The following is a 19,636-nucleotide window of genomic DNA, read 5'->3' on the forward strand; positions in this document are numbered from 1 at the left end:
TGTTCAAAAAAAAACTACAACCTGACGTTGTACAGAACCTTATGGACGGGGTAAAGAGGAAGGTGCGAGCATACGGGCTTGGGCTCGAAGTATGAATAAAAAGAAAATGCCAAAAGTTGTTCAATAGTTTTTATTTTACTGTCTAAAATTTTCAAAAGGATCGGTCTACTGGGCGAATTTCTACAGCGATTTTTTCCGTGATGCAATTTGATGTGACACACCCTTTATGTAGGGGAAAGAGGTGGGACCATCATTTGAATTAAAAAAAAACTATATGTAGAGCATATGGGAAATCACTTTTTTCTAATATTTCTTCACTTTTCCAATTTTTCTCGCCGTTTTTAGTTCTCGAGCGTTGGTTTTTATTTATGAAAATTGAAATAAATCGTTTCATATATCATGTCATTTTTAACACAGCTGCCACCATATACAATTTTACACTCACACTTGTGCTCAATTTTTCACAATACCCGATCGGTCATTGATATGAACCTCGCGAACATTAAAGTTTCAAATTTAAATTTTATTTGCTAAAAATCATCGTATCACTCACTTTATTTGAAATATAAAAATACCCCCGACTTACATATATTTGCAATGCCGATTTCCCCCAGGAAACTTGGTTTTGATGTCTCTGTTAGGGCCCCGCCGCTTGTGTCGTCAATTTCGACCAATCAGAAGTGGGTATTTCCGTTAGGATAAGGGTTGAGATTTTTCAGTTGTTCGATAGTTAGTTTCATGATATATAAAGGGTGTGTCACATCAAATTGCATCACGGAAAAAACGCTGTAGAAATTTAATTTTTAGGAATTATATCTTCAGCTTTCGCTTATAATCAGATAAGAGTGTATAGATCACGTTGGCCATGCCTCACTGACAATTTTTCGTAAATTTGGAAAAATGTCGTCGAACGAAAAAGAGCGTCGTGAATTAATCCTGTGCACTCATTTCGAGAGTCCGGAGTTGTCACATCGGGACATCGGTAAGATGCTGGGAATCGTCCAATCCACGGTCAGCAGAGTACTAAAACAGTACTTAGAGAACCTAACCATCGACCGGAAGGTGAAGAACGGCAAAAATGGATGCTCCGTCAGTGAAAAAGATCACAAGCGCGTAGTTAAGCTGTTTAGACGTGATCCGAGAAGTTCGGTCCGGGATGTCGCCAATAAGCTGAATTTGTCAAGTTCATTCGTCCAGCGGACCAAGCAGTGGGATGGCCTGCGTAGATACAAGGTTCAGAAGGCTCCTAACCACGACGAAAGGCAAAACATTGTGGGGAAGACGCGAGCCCGGAAGCTGTACACCGAAATGCTGACGAAGCCGCATTGCCTGGTAATGGACGACGAAACCTACGTCAAAGCGGACTTTCGTCAGCTGCCGGGCCTGTTGTTCTTCTCCGCAGAGGACAAATTCAGCGTTCCGGAGGAGATTCGCAAGCAGAAACTATCCAAGTTTGCCAAAAAGTACATGGTGTGGCAAGCGATCTGCTCTTGCGGAAAGCGGAGCGCCCTCTTCGTGATGACCGGCACGGTAAACGGGCAGGTTTACCTTAAGGAGTGCCTACAGAAGCGCTTACTACCACTATTGAAGCAGCACGAGGGCCCGACCATCTTCTGGCCGGATCTCGCTTCGTACCACTATTCAAAGGACGTGTTGGAGTGGTACGAAGCCAACGGGATCACCTTCGTGCCAAAGGAAATGAACCCGCCCAACGCGCCGGAGCTTCGCCCAATAGAGAAATATTGGGCGATTATGAAGCAGGCCCTCCGGAAGAACCCAAAAGTTGTCAAATCGGAGACGGGCTTCAAGAGAAAATGGATTTCTGTTCAAAAAAAACTACAACCTGACGTTGTACAGAACCTTATGGACGGGGTTAAGAGGAAAGTGCGAGCATACGGGCTTGGGCTCGAAGTATGAATAAAAAGAAAATGCCAAAAGTTGTTTAATAGTTTTTATTTTACTGTCTAAAATTTTCAAAAGGATCTGGGCGAATTTCTACAGCGTTTTTTCCGTGATGCAATTTGATGTGACACACCCTTTATTATTTTCTTTAATATAAAAAATTGTTATGGAGTGCCGAAATCGATTGACGCAAAAATTTCATCAATCCATCATGAAATGACTGAGCAATAAGTGTTTGAAATTGTACAATTTTCACGATGTGCTCGATTTTGGATTTTCAATTTGTACCCCAATATGTTCCCGAAAGATGTAATCCTACGTCAAAAAGAAATACCGTTCTGAATCATATTTCGGACGCTGAAGGCATATGATGCAGAAAACAGGTCTCAACTTTATGCACAGGTATTATTTGGTTGATATTTTAATAAATTCGTTCAATATGCTTTTAAGCTTTCTAATTTGGTACCTGTTTGATTGAAAACATGAAAAAAATCATCGAATAAAATGCTTTTCAAATCAAGCGAATAATAATCAAACTTCGGACACTATTTATAAAAAAAACAAATTTCGGACAGATCGAATTCAATTTCGGACACTTTGTTTTGTAATTTTTTGAACGAAAATTACATTACACTGGATTATATTTTATAGTCAACTGCGAAACACTTATTAAGCAATCACAGTAACCTGATAACGATGATGAGAACTGATGAACCACGAGAGAAATTTAAATATTGATGAACGGGTAAATTCTACGTGCTCACGCAAAGCAAATGTTAAACACAAACGATAATGAGTGGATTTTGAATTTTGGATAGTTTTTTTTTCCTACTATATAATAATTCAAATGGAATTCTCAAATGAAGTGATAGTGGAAACAAGGGATTACGCTAAAGAAGTAATTGTGATAATCATTTTATAGTTATATCATCAGTGCATTAAGCATTTCAAGATATTAGAACAAAGTGTCCGAAATATGATTCAGAACGGTATATTTCTTTTAAATTATTAGATATTTTTGTATCGCACAGCTATCGAAATTTTCTGAAAAGAAATCGCAAATATCAAAACCTACATGCGAACATATTTAAGTATAAATTAAATTAGTACTAGGTCTCAAAATTCTAAAAAAAAAGAAATTTGGAAATATATTTTTTGTACCGCGCAACACTGTTCAAATTCTGAAAAATAATCACATATATCCAGAAAAAAACTAGGAATAAATACGAACTAGAGTTGTAGTGAATCTCTAAGTCTACAAAAAAATCAAAATTTTTATGATTTTTTTAGTACTTAAATTTTTGATGAAAATTTTTGAAAATCATATTTCTCAATACATTCTAGTAAGATACACTTTTACACTTTTTTTTTTTCAAATTTTTATCTTGGAGCTGTTGAGAAGAGCGTGCAAAAAAAATTTAAAAAAAACCTTAGGGGTTGGAGAAAGTTGACCAAATTTGCAATTTGGCAATATTTTCCATAGAGCTGGTGATTTAGTTTGGGGGGACTTATTACTTTACCAGCCAGGAGATACACATTACGCCAGCTTCAACCATTCCCTTAACACGATTCAGGGTTGTCATTATGAATCTTAGAAACAAAGGACAATCACCGGAAGAGATAGCAAATCTCATCGGCTGGTCCAGGAAACTAGTCTACAACACGATTGAGTATGTCCGGAAATATCAAACTGTTTCAAAAATGAAGCGAAAGGCTCGTCCGAGAAAAACAACAGACCTTCAGTCTCCGAAAAGAACTTAAAGGCCCGACTTCATTTTGCAGGAAACTTCAGAAACAAACCGGCTACATTTTGACGGAATGTATTGTGGAGTGATGAATCTAAATTCAACAGATTTGGATCCGATGAAAAACGTTACGTGTGGCGTGCACTTAAGCAACAGCTTAATCCTAAATACACCTGTAACTGTAAAGCATGGAAGAGGCAGCATAATGGTGTGGGCAGCGTTCTCTTGGCATGGCGTAGTCCCTATTGCGAACATTGATGATAGAATGGATCAAAATCTCTACAAACATGCAGCATATGGAACCGTACACTGAGGACATACTCCAATTGAGATGGACTTTCATGCACGACAATGATCCAAAGCATACTCCCAAACTTGTGAAGCAATGGCTCATGGATCAGCATATCGATGTTTTAGCTTGGCCACCTCAAAGTCCTGAACTCAATCCCATTGAGAACTTATGGAACGACGTTGAGGAACGAATCAGTTTACAGTTAAAACCAAAAAATATGTCCGAATTTGGGAGGTTGTCCAAGAAGGATGGTAGAGTATCCCTAATCAAAGATGCCAACGACTCGTTGAAAGCCTACCGCAGCGATTGAAAGCAGTTCTTGCTCAGAAAGGGTTTCTCACTAAACACTTATCTTAGAGAATAAATATTATCGTATCCTTTCCTTCATCAAAATTAAGCTGTGCTAATTATACGGCAAGCAATATTTGGTTTTTATTTGCAAAAATGATTTAATATATTCAAATTGCAGAAAAAAAATCTTGACAGCTCTGTATTAATAATAGAACTAACGTTATATGCGGTAATATGAAAATATAATATTAAATACAAGGTTGTTTATTTATTCATTTCATTTAAACATAGATTGTGCTAATTATCGGGCCACCATTGTATATCAGAAGCAAAGAGGGGAATGAGTTTGATATTTAGTGATATTCAAAATATTGGATGCAGGACAAACATGAGCGAGCGGGGAGTAAGTGTTGGTGACATGATTGGATTGAATGGTTTCTTCAAACTGACCATATCTTGGAATTGAAGGGCTATCTGACCTAACTTTGGAAGCATATTTTTGCTAAAGATTTGCCTGGGCAAACTTAGAGAATAAAGCACACACTAGAAAGGCAGCTTACGGTAGCGATGATACTTATTCTCAATTATAAATCATTTTGTCTACTTATAATTTGTTCACCGTGTTCAAAGAGAATCTTGTTGAGCAGTACTCTAATAAAATCTTATTTATTTTCCAGTCTTCGATCTTGGCCTTCTAGGAAGACCATATTACGGAAAAGGAGGATCGAGTTTCGGAGGAGGTTACTATCCGCAATCTGGTGGCTTCTACCCACAGGGTGGTTATTATCCACAATCTGGAGGATTTTATCCGGTAAGTAAATGCGCTGGTTATGGCTGTCGTAAATCTTACTTTCGTGTTGATCGTGAAACATGATAAACAAAATGTTTTCACTGAAAACTTTGTATTCAGAACGACAATGGTTATGATATATAATTTGGGGAAATTATTTTTCTGTAAAATAATGTTAATTTTAATAACATCTGTTTCTCACATGTTCCTTACAGCAAACCTTCAAATTGTATGACGTCAATTGTTTACGAATTGCTGCTCTTTAACTGGGTTACAGCCCAGTTAAAGCTAGTCCAGTTAAAAACAGTCCAGTTGAAGCAGGTCCAGTTATCAAACGATTACTGTATTTACAAAAATGGCGCAAGTAATACTAATCTGAGACGGCGAAGTTCCTCTAGGAATGTTTGTGCCATTGGAGGAGAAGAATTGTAATGTTTGCAATCAGAGCCATCAATCAAATCAAGCTCATAAACATAGTATTGGAGCAAATTGATTTCAGAAACGAAATTCCTGATTGAGTTAATGTAATACTGCACTCGTACACATTTATAAGCAGATTATTATTGGAATTTGATTCGTCTTAAAAAGATAAACCACCAGAAGAAATACAACGATTCATTCAACATTTACAAAACTCTAGAACGATCATCAGTCATATACTGTTGAACATTTTATGCTAAGCTAGTGCCGCTCACTCGTTAGGATGACCTGTCCATTTTTCCACACTGACATCTTACTCTAATTGATAGGTGAAAAACCCCACACGTGAAATCGAATTAATCCCGAATCGTATGTGCTTCCCTCCCACATGAAAGAAAGAGTCTTATCAACCACGCGAATTGACGCGAAAAATCCGAGAGTGACAAATCAACAGATTGAAAACCGTGAAGCGTGAAAGAGTCACCGAACTGAAAATGGTGCCATACAAATAAAACCCAATTACGAAAGCGAATCAATGATGGTTGATTCACTTCCGTGGTTGTTCGAAGCTGATTGATAGCATTCAAGGGGTGCAAGAGAGAGTGGATACATGTTGGAGGGCCGTATGAATCACTGTGTAATTGAATTTAAGTGTAATAATCATTGGAAGTATAAATACGCGCTTCTGAAAAAAGTAAATTTGTTTGTGGGCCATCCCCCTTACCTCAGTTGTAAAGAATTCATTTACCGAATATATTATCTGTCCAGGCAACAAATGTGACAGGAGAAATTCAAACTGTTCAAATATAGGGTAAATGGGGGTAATTTGGACCCCCTAAGCAAATCGCCTAATATTTCCAAACCAGTACAGTATAAATAAAAAATGTCACATTGTATACTGAGATACACTTGTTTTCTATCAATCAATAATGTTTAATCATTATAGCAAGCTTCAAATTAACAAACATATCATAAAATAAAAGATATGATTTTTGGACATTAAAATTTGATGCGGGGTAATTTTAACCGTCTGTGGGGTGATTTGGTCCAGTGTGTGTTTCATCGAAAAAAAACATACTTATGTTTATGTAAAGCATCTTGGTATAATGATACAATCAGTAACAGTGTTCTGGAATAGATACCAGGTGTCTTGGGTAGATTTCAGACCAGAAAAATTTGATTGAGACCACCTCGAATTCTACATGGATCTTTTCACTGTTGTTCGAGCATTTTCAAACACTTTCGATGCTTGGTCAAAGAAAATCCGTTCTCGATGGCCTGCGTTGCTCTTTCAAGCTCCTCCTTCTTCCAACGTTGTCTGCCCATTCTTTTTTTGTAATTCAGCATCTGGAATCAATTAAACCAAAGAAAAGTCTCAAACCTGTAAGACTAATTCACCCCACAGAAACATGCAAAAATTAAAATACAATTAATTTCATTAATTTCATTAATTGTTATCAAACTTACAGTTTCGCTGCATCAAATTGTTCCTCTTCTGTAGGCGAACATAACTTTACTGCACAATACATGAAAAATTTGTTTAATCAACGGGAAAAGCTTACAACCACGATTGGAAAACTCACATTTTTTGACAATCAAAGTGCTTGCCGTGTTTATGCTACTGTTTCCATCCACCTGTCGAATTTTACCAATGTTTTTTTACGTTAGGTACATACGGTTCAACAATAGAAGGAGATGACATTATAAAAAATACAAGTTGAGTCGTACTTTTTGAGATAAAGGGGTGGTCCAAATCACCCCGTATGTCCAACTCACCCCTTGTTACCCTACTACAAAAGAATAAAATAGAGAAGCAGACTGCGATATCAAAATTTTGTTTTGTAACTGCTTGAACTTTTTTTCATTCACGAGCTTCTAATTTTATAATAGTTTACATATTTTTAAATGGTTTAAAGTGGTTCCAAAAATGCATTTTTTCTTTCCTAAACTTTCTTTAGGGAAATTTATTCTCAATCAGATCAATAACAAAACACATTACCCTAATTAGATACATTTCCTTTTATTCATGGAAGGTTCCAGCAGGATATTTTACTACAGAGACATATTTAATTAAATTAATATTTTCCCTTTCATCTTTGATGGAGAAAATTGAAATGAAATATGAAATATTTATCATTTGTCAAATATTTGTATTTAGGAAAAAAGTCAATAGACAGTTTTATAAACTTGAAAAAAAAAACAATACAAAGTTCAATTATTGCTTTGACTGAAAATTTTCAACATTTTACATCAATTTTGATACAATTTACCCTCTACCGCCCAAGTTTTTTATTTATCTAAAAAAATCTACTCCACTTTCATCTCGTATTTACGAATTTCAACATAAAATACTCCTAACAGAAAGCTGTCAGCATAAAAACAATGTGTATGTGTGATAGATGAAAATATTCTAAAGACGTTCTAGTGGGGGTGAACATTGAAAATAATGTCTGAATTATTTGAAAAGAGAATCCGCGAAGCCCGTCTAAAAGCGGGCTAGGGCTGTAGAGGGTTAACGCAATTTTCACAGTTTTTTGCAGCACATAAAAGGAGCAGTTTATCGCAAATTATCCAGATAGATAAAACCGTTCAATGTAAAACAATAGAATTTTGCTGAGATGTATACCTCGGAAATCTGCAACATTTTATTGTTATAATAATGATATTTACGTCCCATCGTAGCAATTTTACGGAATACTTTCTTGCCATCTATTCTGTCATAGGGTAAATGATCTTGGTTTGTCCAGTCGAAAATATGATCATGGTTTGCCCACTTTTTTGAATGCTCTAATTCAGCGCTCCTGTGTCAAATAAGGCCTTCGAATGTTTCGAAACATATAAATGAAATTGCCTTTTACATGATTTATAGTAGTTTGATAGTATATTTTTACGAAATCACATGTTTTAAAGGATTATAAAATACACCTTTTATTTGTGTCAATGCGCCCCTCATTCGAGCTAACTTTTAATCGATCACCAGATGATTATTTGGCACGTATTCAGACCTTTTCTGGATTACAACACTTATAAATATTGTAAGCATCATGCTTGCTCACCATTTGTATCGGATTTACATAGCTAAACCATTAAATTAACGCATTTTGATGAACTCAATTCTGATCATGAGTTGTCCAATTCAATAATGTTGTTTTGTCCACATGATTTCTATGGCAACCGCGCTGCAGTTTGTTTATGTTTGTTTATGGTGTGCTTCGCGCATAGCAGAAGTATGGTTTTTCTGTGTTGATTGTGTTGAGGTGAACACTTCTAAAATGCCCAAGAAAAGGTAATATTCTGAAGAAAGCCTAAATTATGAATGAATCAATATGATGACAGTAAACTCAAGCAATGATAAATGCAACATCTAATTGTGAATTCGAATGTTTTCATTCAAAAATGGAGATTTCTAAAACCGGACAAACCATGTTCATTTTTTTGGGCAAACCATGATCATAATTCTTCTTTAAGGAAAATCGTTAAAAAACATAAAAATTTGAATAATTTCAACACCTTATGGTAGTATTAGCAACTAGAGACTTGGGGCTTTTCAACAAACCCAAACTCGTATCGATTATGTGGGATTTTCATGAAGAAAAATCGATTTGAATTTACTAGTTACGTAAAAACACCCCAAATTGGACAAACCAAGATCATTTACCCTATCTACACCCAGTTTCTTTTTCCAATGTTAATAGTTTTATGCTTTGAACATTTACAAACATCGTTATTCATGGCTTTCTTTTGTAAACTATAAGCGTACAGTTGTCCAATTTATATAAAGTTGATGGGAAACGTGGCTCGTTTTATCTGCTTTACGAATTCTGACAATTATCTCTATTTTGCGTAAATCGTTTCAGCAATAGTGATGTTTCTGCAGTAATTTCCCATATTCTTAAAAACCTCAGCACTACAAAATTGTTTTTTTTTCTTCTCAGAACGCATACCCGGGCTCGTCGGGATACTTCCCAGGAACCAACTCGATCGACGGCAGTAGACCATATGGAGGTGTCGGTGGAATCGGAGGCGTCGGTGGTTACAATCCTTACGGTGGAGGCTTCGGTGGATACGGCGGCTACGGAGGCTATGGAGGCTACGGAGGTAATGGTGGATTGCAGTCGTACTTGGGCTACCAGAATGCCAACTATTTCGGTAATCGAAACCTGGGCTATGGTTACTATACCGGAACCACCCCGGTGGGTGTAACCAGTTCGAGCCTGGTCAGCGGTTATCGGGGATATAACTAGTTGTACTGTTCATTGTATTTATTCATTTTGTGTGGGAGTGCGTTGAGATCTTTCGGATGTACTTATTGAGCGTATGTTTGTGGCTGTGTGAGTGTGACCATTCATGTCCGCTTGTTACCATTTACAGATATGCTTATGTGATAGTTTACTTCTAACTAGAGAACCCAAAGCGATGTAGTATTAAATTTTGATTGGAATTATTTATAATTATGTCAATAAACACCAGCGAATACGATTAACAGACCATATGTTGTATTGTTCTTATTTGATGTAATTAGTTGATTCTTGTCTACTCGCTTATTGTTAAAATATTATGCATTATGTCGATTCCGAATATGAACTCATTGTTTATTGTCTGCTACTTTGTTGTTCCATTCTATCCATTCTATGTGTGTTCCCTTCTGTCTGTGGAATAACTAATAGGTATAACTCAAATGGAAAATAATTCGTCCTATGACGTCATACGAACATGATTGGAAGATTCTTGCGGTTGAGGCATTCTACCAATTAACGCGAATTTCGAAGAATTTTTGACTCCATATTTTGAATTTAGCTGAAACTTTGCTAACCTGTTCGGCACTAGATACGATGACATTTCACAGCCTTAGTTTTTCAAATACGATCACGACTAATTTTTGAAATAAACTATAATGCCAAAACAGGCTATTTGATCGAAATGGTATTTTAGGCAAATTTAAAGATAATAATTTTGCGGTTTTGAAAAAAGTACACACTGAAAAAAAACCTTTACTTAAAATAAAGTATAAAATGGAATATAACAAAAAAAAATTTTTTTTAAATCTAAATTTTTGAGGCATATTGTCTTCAACTACTGGTTTTTCATTTGACCCTGGGTAAATAAAAAATAAATTCTTATGACATTTTATTTACGTTTTATTCACAAAAATTTCTAACTTAAAAACTATGATCCTACAAAATTATCGTTAAAAGATGAAATGTATGAAATTGTTCCAATTTTCACCAAAAATAAGGATTTTTTTAAATTACACGGCAGAAAATATTCTTAAAATTAATATTCATTTTTCTCTAAAAGCGAATTATTATAAAATTCAAAATTTATATGAATAGTCCATGTAATTTCCAACAAGTCACCCATACATCAGAAGATGGGAACTTTTACAGGGAAAAAGTTTTTCTAGCAACAACTTTTTCATGTTCTCTTTGGAAAAAATACAAATAATCCAAATTTTGTTCAAAGTCAAGATAGCGATATAGTGTACTCGAGAATAGTTCAGATCTTATTAAAATGTAAACTTTTATCGAAGACGTCCATTTTTTTTCATCTTTTTAGTTTCTGAAATATATGGCATCTTTGTATAAAGATTCCTGAAAATATAATGTTTTGCTCGTGAAATTTTTGCGTTTGATCCATTCTTGACGTGTTTCTAAATAGAAAAAAGTGTGCAGAATATGCCAATCGCATTGAAATGTTACGATTTATGCATTTATAGTTATTTTTCAAAGAAAACATGAAACAGTTGTTGTCAAGGAAATCTTTTGTTGTCAACGAAAACCTGCAGCAGTGCCCTTCTTTCGCTGTATGGATGGATTATGGATTACTGAGTAATTTTTTTTTATCCAAAATATATATTTTATTAAGGCTCATATGGCGTCAGACTAACGGGGCCGGGAGTTCAATATTTCGACAATGTTTGCTTACAACTATGTTAGTAATACGTAACCGATTACTCGCGGTTGGCTCGAGGTTAGTATTACAAGTGTTCTCATAATTGGTATGTTGCAGTCTTCGATGCTCTGTACGTGTGCCCGACACGGGATACTTCCTATTGGGATGCAGCTGACCATTAATCAGCAACGCCCCCCTAGTCTGTACCCCATATCTAGCGTGGTGCGTCTTTCTCGACTCGAGGAATCCAGGATAGAATGGTCACTAGCCGGCGCAATCATCAGCTCGTGTAGAGTTGTCATGAGCGGTACAACCTTTGGCTTTTGTTGAATGATCAGTGGACTGCACAACCTTCGGCCCGTGCATCTGTAAAGAGTGTGTGTATGTATTGCCGCGACTAAGTAAAAGTTTATCGATCGGATAGGAGGGATATGAAACGGGGACACAACAAAGGAAACATCATTAAACGTTGACATCGGCGTTTCTGAGGAACAGGTATAGATGAAGCAGAAGATCAGGATCACGGCTACCTAAGATATCCCGGACGGGGATATCCGATTGTCTGCCTTGTGCTCTCAGTGCTCTAGAGAGCTGAGAGCGAGTAGCATGGAACCGGATCCACGACCAGACAACATGCTCGATGTCGTGGTAGCCATCGCCACAATCACAAAGATTGTTTGCTGCGAGCCCAATACTCAATAGATGTTGTTGATTTCTTCTCCTGGTTCGTTGGTTGGAAATAAAAGGCAGGATCAATTCTCCACAAAGGTCTTGAATTCGTATATTTCTTCTTGAATTGACTGGACGGAAAACCAAACTAGACCGTTCTCTTGAAACGCTTTTACTAGAATAATAAGTAACTATGCAACTATGTTGCTACGAAAAAATATCACCTACTATGATGTCAGTTTTAAACTCGTATTAATGATGCGTATTATAAAGGTCCGCGTAGAATTAAATCTAACATGCTACATTACCGGCCCCCTTGAACTAGCTTCAATAATTAAATTTTACAATAAAACATAGATGCTTTTTACTTCAAATTCAAAATCTATGGAAGCACTGCAGTCCTCGTTGATTGTTGATCCATCTCATCGAAGGGTAGAGGGCAAATTCGATTGACTGCCCGTTTATATACTCCTGTCGCCGTCTTCACTGTTACTACTCGAACGACACCGTCCGAACCTGGATGCAATCCGATGATTCTCGCCAATGGCCAACATAGTGGTGGTAGGTTGTCCTCGCGTAGCACGGCGATGCTTCCGATTTGGATTAGGTTGATCGGAGAGTTCTTTGCAGCGACCTGCAGCTGCGTAAGATATTGCTTGCTCCATCGCTGCCAATAACGCTGGAACATTTGCTGTGTTTGCTGGTAGTGGTCAAGGCGGTTTGTGGGTATTGATATGACATAAGGATCAGGGAGGGCTTTCATGGCTGAGCCAATAAAAAAATGCGCCGGGGTTAGCGCTTCAAATTCTGTGGGGTCATCAGATAAGGGAGACAAGGGACGTGAGTTCAATGTAGCGGTTATCTGAACTAGTAAGGTGGTGAAGTGGTCGTAACTTAGCTGCTGGAGACCGATCTCTTTCTTCAGTGCAGTTTTTACGGAACGCACAGCGGCTTCCCATAATCCTCCAAAGTTGGGAGCGCGAGGTGGAATAAATTTCCATACGATTCCTTGCTGAGAAAGCTCGTTTCGAATGGCGTTACAATTAATCTGGTTATTCAGCAGTTCATAAAGATCTTTGAGCTCATTGCGGGTCCCAGAAATTTTTTTCGCATTATCAGACTGTATTTCTGCAGGTAATCCACGGTAGCCTATGAATCTTCGCAAAACGGAAAGAAAACTGGGGGTGGATAAATCGCTAGCCACCTCGAGATGCATTGCCTTTGTCGAAAAGCACACGAATAATGCAATATACACTTTTGTTGGAGCTGCGTTTCGGCGTGCCGGTTTCAAATAAAAAGGTCCACAATAATCAACGCCAGTTATTAAGAATGGTCGTCCTGGGCGTACGCGACCAGTAGGTAACTGTCCCATGGGCTGCTGAATGGGCGTTGGATTGATCCGGAAACAACGAATGCATTTTCGAAGTACTGTGTGAACAGCCCGCTTACCATGTATGGGCCAAAATTCTTGTCGTATTTCGGACAGCGTAAGTTGGGGACCACTGTGGAAGTTCTGATAATGAAAGAATTGTATAACGAGATCCGTAAATGGATGATGGTTGGGTAAAACAGCGGGATGTTTAACCGTGTAGCTTTCATTGGAAAAACGAAGACGTCCACCAACTCTGAGGATTCCTTGATTATCCATAAATGAAAATAATCTATTTAGGTTAGATTTGCGGTCTACTTGTTGCTGTTGTTTCAATGACTTGAGTTCATTCGGGAATTTTTCTGCCTGTGCGATCCGAGTTAACGCCAGCTTCGCTGATTGTATCTCATCAGGAAACAGAGTAGTTGAAACTTTCCTATCATTCGGGTTTCGACAATTATAAATAAATCGAAGGCAATAAGCGACAATTCTTAACAGAGGAGGTAATGAAGAACGCAAACTGAATAGTTCATTGGGAGGTATCGCTGCTGTAACTTTGTGAATAACCTTACGAAGTTCCAAATGCTCTTCGAGAATACTGCAATCTTCAGGTGAATTGGGCCACGTATCTTCATTATTCCTCAGCCATGGTGGTCCTTGTTTCCACAAATGACTGTGTAGAAAATCATCGATGGTCATTCCGCGTGAAACCAAATCAGCCGGATTTTCTTTTCCAGCAACATGTCGCCAAGAATGTGAGTAAGTGGAAGTTTGAATAACTGATACTCTATTGGCTACAAATGTTTGTAATGAGTTTGGAGGAATTCGCAGCCAGTGTAGCACAATCGTACTATCGGACCAAAAATACGAGCGCACACTTTCCAATGAGAGAGCCTTTGTTACTTTTGAGTGCAAAAGAGCAGCTTCCTTGGCAGTGCAAAGTTCAAGTCGTGGTAAAGTCTGTCTTTTGAGCGGAGCGACACGTGACTTTGATGATAATAATTCGATCCTGACATTTCCGGTTGTATCTGTGGTGCGTACATACAGACAAGTACCGTAGGCTACGATAGAAGCATCAGCGAAACAGTGAAATTGTATATCAACCCAATTTGAAACAAACGCAAATCGTTGAATCTTCAATTCCGAGATTTTGGGCATATGTGAGTAGAATGTTTTCCATTTCCTTTCGATTTCGACTGGGACAGGCATGTCCCATCCTGAGTTGAGCAAAGCGAGCTCTTGCATCAATATTTTCGCAACGATAATAACTGGTGAAATCAATCCCAGCGGATCAAAAAGTTTGGCGATAGACGATAAAATGCTTCTTCTAGTCCATGCTTGCTCGCTTGCTGTGATGTCATAATAAAATCGTAATTGGTCTAATCCAGGTTCCCAAGTGATTCCTAGGGCTTTCACCTTTTCCTCGGGACTTACATCGAATGACACTGTTAAGTTTGTGCCAAGTTGTTCTGTCGGGATGCCAACTAGAACTTCTGGCTTATTGGAGCACCATTTGCGTAAAGTAAATCCGCCTTTCTTCATTAGTATTCCAAGGTCTTTCTGGAGCTGGATGGCTTTGATCCTTCATCTGCTGCAAGTTGATGTAAAGCACGGATCGCTAAGAATGATGAAGGTGTCAAGCCATATGTCACCGTTGATAGTTCAAAAACTCGTATGGGTTCCATCAATGAGAATCTATAAAAAATGCGCTGCAATCCGGTGTCATCAACGTGTACTAATACTTGTCGGTACATTTTCTCCACGTCGCTAACAAGTGCTACTTCATGTTTCCGAAATCTTAGAAGTAGACTGAGGAGTGCATCCTGTATTATAGGCCCCTTCAAGAGTGCGTCGTTTAATGAAAAACCACTATCCGTGTTGGCTGAGCCATCAAAAACTACGCGCACCTTTGTCGTCGTACTGCATTCTTTGAATACCGCATGGTGCGGCAAATAATGAAACTTCTTATTACATGTTTCCATTGCTTCCTTCTGAAGCTCCTCTATTGTTATCTCTTTCATGCGCCCAAGATCCAAATAATCTTGCATGAATGCATTGTATTGCGAACGTATTTCCGGATTCCGTTCCAATTGCTTTTTCAATTTTTGCAAACGTGTTAAAGCCATTGCGCGAGATTTGCCCACCATATGATTGAAATTAATATGCTTCGGCAGACGTACGACGTACCGACCTTTTTCTGTACGACTGAATGTTTTCAGAAAGTGGTTCTCACTATCTTGTTCCAACCACTGATCATGGTCTCGGCACCATAAAATGTTGATTTCTTCTCCTGGTTCGTTGGTTGGAAATAAAAGGCAGGATCAATTCTCCACAAAGGTCTTGAATTCGTATATTTCTTCTTGAATTGACTGGACGGAAAACCAAACTAGACCGTTCTCTTGAAACGCTTTTACTAGAATAATAAGTAACTATGCAACTATGTTGCTACGAAAAAAATATCACCTACTATGATGTCAGTTTTAAACTCGTATTAATGATGCGTATTATAAAGGTCCGCGTAGAATTAAATCTAACATGCTACAGATGTCTTATTCTTGTTAGGAAATAAGATGAGCGTTTATCAACTTCTATTGAGCGGATTGTGTATGATTGAGTAATTCATACATATTTTTTCAGAATATCGAAAACCATTTTTTTAAAATAACGAATTTTAATTTTTGAAATATTATTTCAGAATCAATGACTTTCTTTTTAATTGTTTGATATTTTTTAATGAAAACATTTTTTTTCCTGCATTTCATTCTTCAACCAATATTTTGTTGGTCTTCTTGAGTGAAATTTGACGTTTTTGACGTAGGACTACGTCTTTGATTTCTATATGGAGGGGTCACTCTGCATATTACGCAGAATCGTTCTCGCGATATATGTTATAATATACACCATTGGACGGCAAATTTATCCAGCCTTTTTTTCGCCTGAAACATCAACAGTGAAAATAATAAAACAAGTGAGTTATTTAACAAATAAAAAAAAGGAATGTTTTGTGAGCAGAGGCGAAAGTAGCTTTCAACTTCGTTCCCATGAATGTTGTATGCAACACAAAATTGTGTGCAATAATTCGTTCTATCAAACAAATTCAGTTACCAGATGCAACATGTCATGCAGCACTCAAATTTCATGCAATATTTCATCAAAGCAACTAGAAAAGTGTCACCCATACAGTGATCGTACGTCAAATGGGCCGGGAAATCAATACAATTATCGAATCATACTCACTAACCGGACTGCAAAACAACAAAAGCAATACTTCAAATTGAAAATGACATCTATTATTTAGACATAACTGCTTTGCAACCCAGTTAACGTACGTTATAGATAAGTCCAGTTGAATATAGTTTAGTTAGCGAATGACTTCTGTGTATAACGGGGTGACGAACATCTTAAGCGAGTGTCTTCCGGGCTGCGGCAACATGGGCTATTGTACAGCGAAAAATGATATCAATACTAGGATGATGACAGCGATTATCATGCGAGGACTTATTGAGATCGACATTACATCGCATCACAAAAATGACATATTAATTATCTACGAATAATATTCATAATTCTCAATGACTCAATTCCTTCTATGACAGATTGAGCAGTAGAACCAATACGACTCGATTGTGATAGTCTCCAAACGAGCATTATTTTACCGAGAAAGCTACTGCTCCCGATGCCTTAGAATAGGACTAATAATAAGAATAAGACAATGGAAAGAAATCACAATACCATAGTTATCCATTAAAAATGAAGAAACTTCATGATTTCGTGTGTATTTTACCTCAAAATATAACGAAATCGTAAGTATTTTCAACATGTTTTTTGTTTCTTCCCAATAAACTTTATACTCAATGTAATCAATGACGATATATAATATTTTTTGCCGATCCTCATATACTTCATCAATCATTCCACCCTGTTATGTGTCACACTGATATTCATTAATCGTTTTCAGTTAAGGTTGATTTAGACGATGCCAGTCAGCGCTCTAGTTGAAGTATCCAGTGAATAGAGAACAGACACTCTGTTCAAGTTCGAGGCCAATTACTTGTTCGATACTGGTACAAGTAACTTGAACAGAGTGTCTGTTCTCTGTTCACTGGATACTTCAACTAGAGCGCTGACTGGCATCGTCTAAATCAGCCTTTAGACATTTGAACTTTCTGTCAGAAGCTTATTTTCCTTTTTTGTTCGTTACAAACCGTTTGACGGTTATTAGTACATATAACAAACGACCCTTTTCAGGAATACTATTTGGAGTTTCAAAAGAGTAAAACTAGCAGATTTCTGAACAATGGAAAAAATTACATTAAAATCAGTTGTTCACAGTCCTACGTCAAACTTCCGTTCGTGCCCTTAGGCTCAGACCCTTCTACTTTTTTCAAATTTTTCTCTTCTAAATCTTAACTCAAAAACTACAACACTTACGAAATTTTGGGTAAAAAATGAATTGTGGGAAATCATTTGTGTTTACATTAAAAATATCAAAAAATTTAAAAATAAATAATTGAAAAAAAAAAAATACTTTGAAAATTAAAATTATTTTTTTTCCGAAAATATGTTTTTTTTTAAATTCGGAAAAATTCTATCGTATATGTGTTTTTTCCTATTTAGAAACACGTCAAGAACAAGTTAAACGACACACACATAAATTTCACGAGTAGAACATTATTTTTTTAGGAGACTCCATACAAAAATGCTATATATTTCAGAAAGCATAAAAGTTCCATTTTTAAAATAATAGATTTCCATTTTTAAAATAATTTTTTTCATGAAATTTTTTTTCTTGCATTTCTTCATGAAAATTGAAGCAATTTCATTTGAATTCATCCTTTGACGAAAATTTTGTAGGTATTGTAGTCTTTGAGTTGAAAATTTTGTGTAAAAAACGTGCAAATTTCAAAATGCCTTAAAAATTCATTTTTGTTTTGCCCAGGATCAAATGAAGAACTAGTTGTTGGAGACAATATGGGTTTTATTGTGTTTAAAAAACCTGTAATCCATGAAATATTTCAATTTTAAACCTTATTTTCAATTAAAAAAAATTAAAAGTAGAAAAAAACAATTTCAGAGTGTACTTTTTCCAGGATCGCAAAATCGTAATCTATTACTTTGACTAAGACATCATTTCGATCGAATCTCTCGTTTTGGCGTTATAATTTATTCTCTGAAATGACACCATTCCTCACGACTTATTTTTGAAAAGGGGTTATAAAACTAATACCGTAAAATGACATCGTACCTAGTGCCGAAGAAGTTGGCAAAGTTTCAGCTAAATCAAAATATGAATATGTTGATTGATGAAATGTCTCTGTTCTAATCATGTATTATCACCATGTAAGTAACGTATGTTTAAATCAAATTTAGTAGTAACATCGAAATATTAAGCTGATAGAAATGTTCGCGGAGCGGAAATGGATGGAATGATTTTCATTCTTCAGTATATTCTCCTTCGAGTTCAATAACGTGATGTCACCAATTCCCCAATTTATGTATTCTATCTCTAGGAAGATTATCTGAAAATCCACTTCTATATAATTGTTTCGGAAGCAAAATCAACAAATCCAACATTTCGTTCTACATTCACGAAAACTTTTATCATAGCACTGTGTTCATTCGCTTTCAACTTTCCACTATGCGTCTTTTCAATAGCGTCTATGCAAAGATTGATATGACATTCCTAGTGCAAATATTGTATTAATTCATGCGAAGGATAAATATACTTAACACAGTTATACATTTGTTACAACTGATGGAGCACAAATATCCCTCCGCAAACTTTTTGGTCAGCCTAGTACATTATCAAACTCTCATATTCAATCACATACCTATATACTGATTCTTTGGGCCGGATGTGGATATTACAACTTATTGACCATTTCTTCTCTACTATTGCAGGTTAACCACAAAAAACAGTTCTAGTTCTGAGCAAGATGAATTTATGAAATAAAAAATGTTACAATAAAGAGTTTAGCAATGATTCAAATAAACAAAAGCTGAACGGAGGAACATTCTCATTGTAATGCCGATAATTCCTTTACTGCGGTCAGGGTCAATGGAAAACACAAAAAAAGAAAAAGTTATAAAGGGTGGCGTTCAAGACACGGTCGTAGACACATGAAGCATGAAAATATGTTATACTTTTAGCCACTTTGCCCGTGATCAATAAACTGTTCACATCGACAAACAAACATACAAAAAAACGCACATAAACATGCACACACAAAATATTAGAGATTGAAATCCAACTCTCGTGTGGCCTC

The 19,636-nt window shown here is 36.6% G+C and overlaps 1 protein-coding gene across 2 annotated transcripts in view; it reads left to right on the top strand.

Annotated features, from left to right (window-relative positions):
- LOC129767743 (keratin-associated protein 19-2) overlaps positions 1–19,376 on the top strand; it is a 31,603-nt gene extending 12,227 nt beyond the window's left edge. Inside the window, exons 3-5 of one of the 2 annotated variants that reach the window (XM_055768906.1) lie at positions 4,908–5,041; positions 9,376–9,538; positions 19,272–19,376. In XM_055768906.1, coding sequence (XP_055624881.1) covers positions 4,908–5,041; positions 9,376–9,538; positions 19,272–19,276 — 302 coding nt within the window. In that variant the 3' untranslated portion in view covers positions 19,277–19,376. Of the gene's footprint in view, positions 1–4,907; positions 5,042–9,375; positions 9,923–19,271 lie in introns of those variants that run through there. The other variant, XM_055768905.1, reaches the window with a different exon arrangement.
- Positions 19,377–19,636: the final 260 nt, after the last annotated feature.

The sequence above is a fragment of the Toxorhynchites rutilus genome, chromosome 2, assembly GCF_029784135.1.
Source record: "Toxorhynchites rutilus septentrionalis strain SRP chromosome 2, ASM2978413v1, whole genome shotgun sequence".
Lineage (NCBI taxonomy): Eukaryota > Metazoa > Arthropoda > Insecta > Diptera > Culicidae > Toxorhynchites > Toxorhynchites rutilus.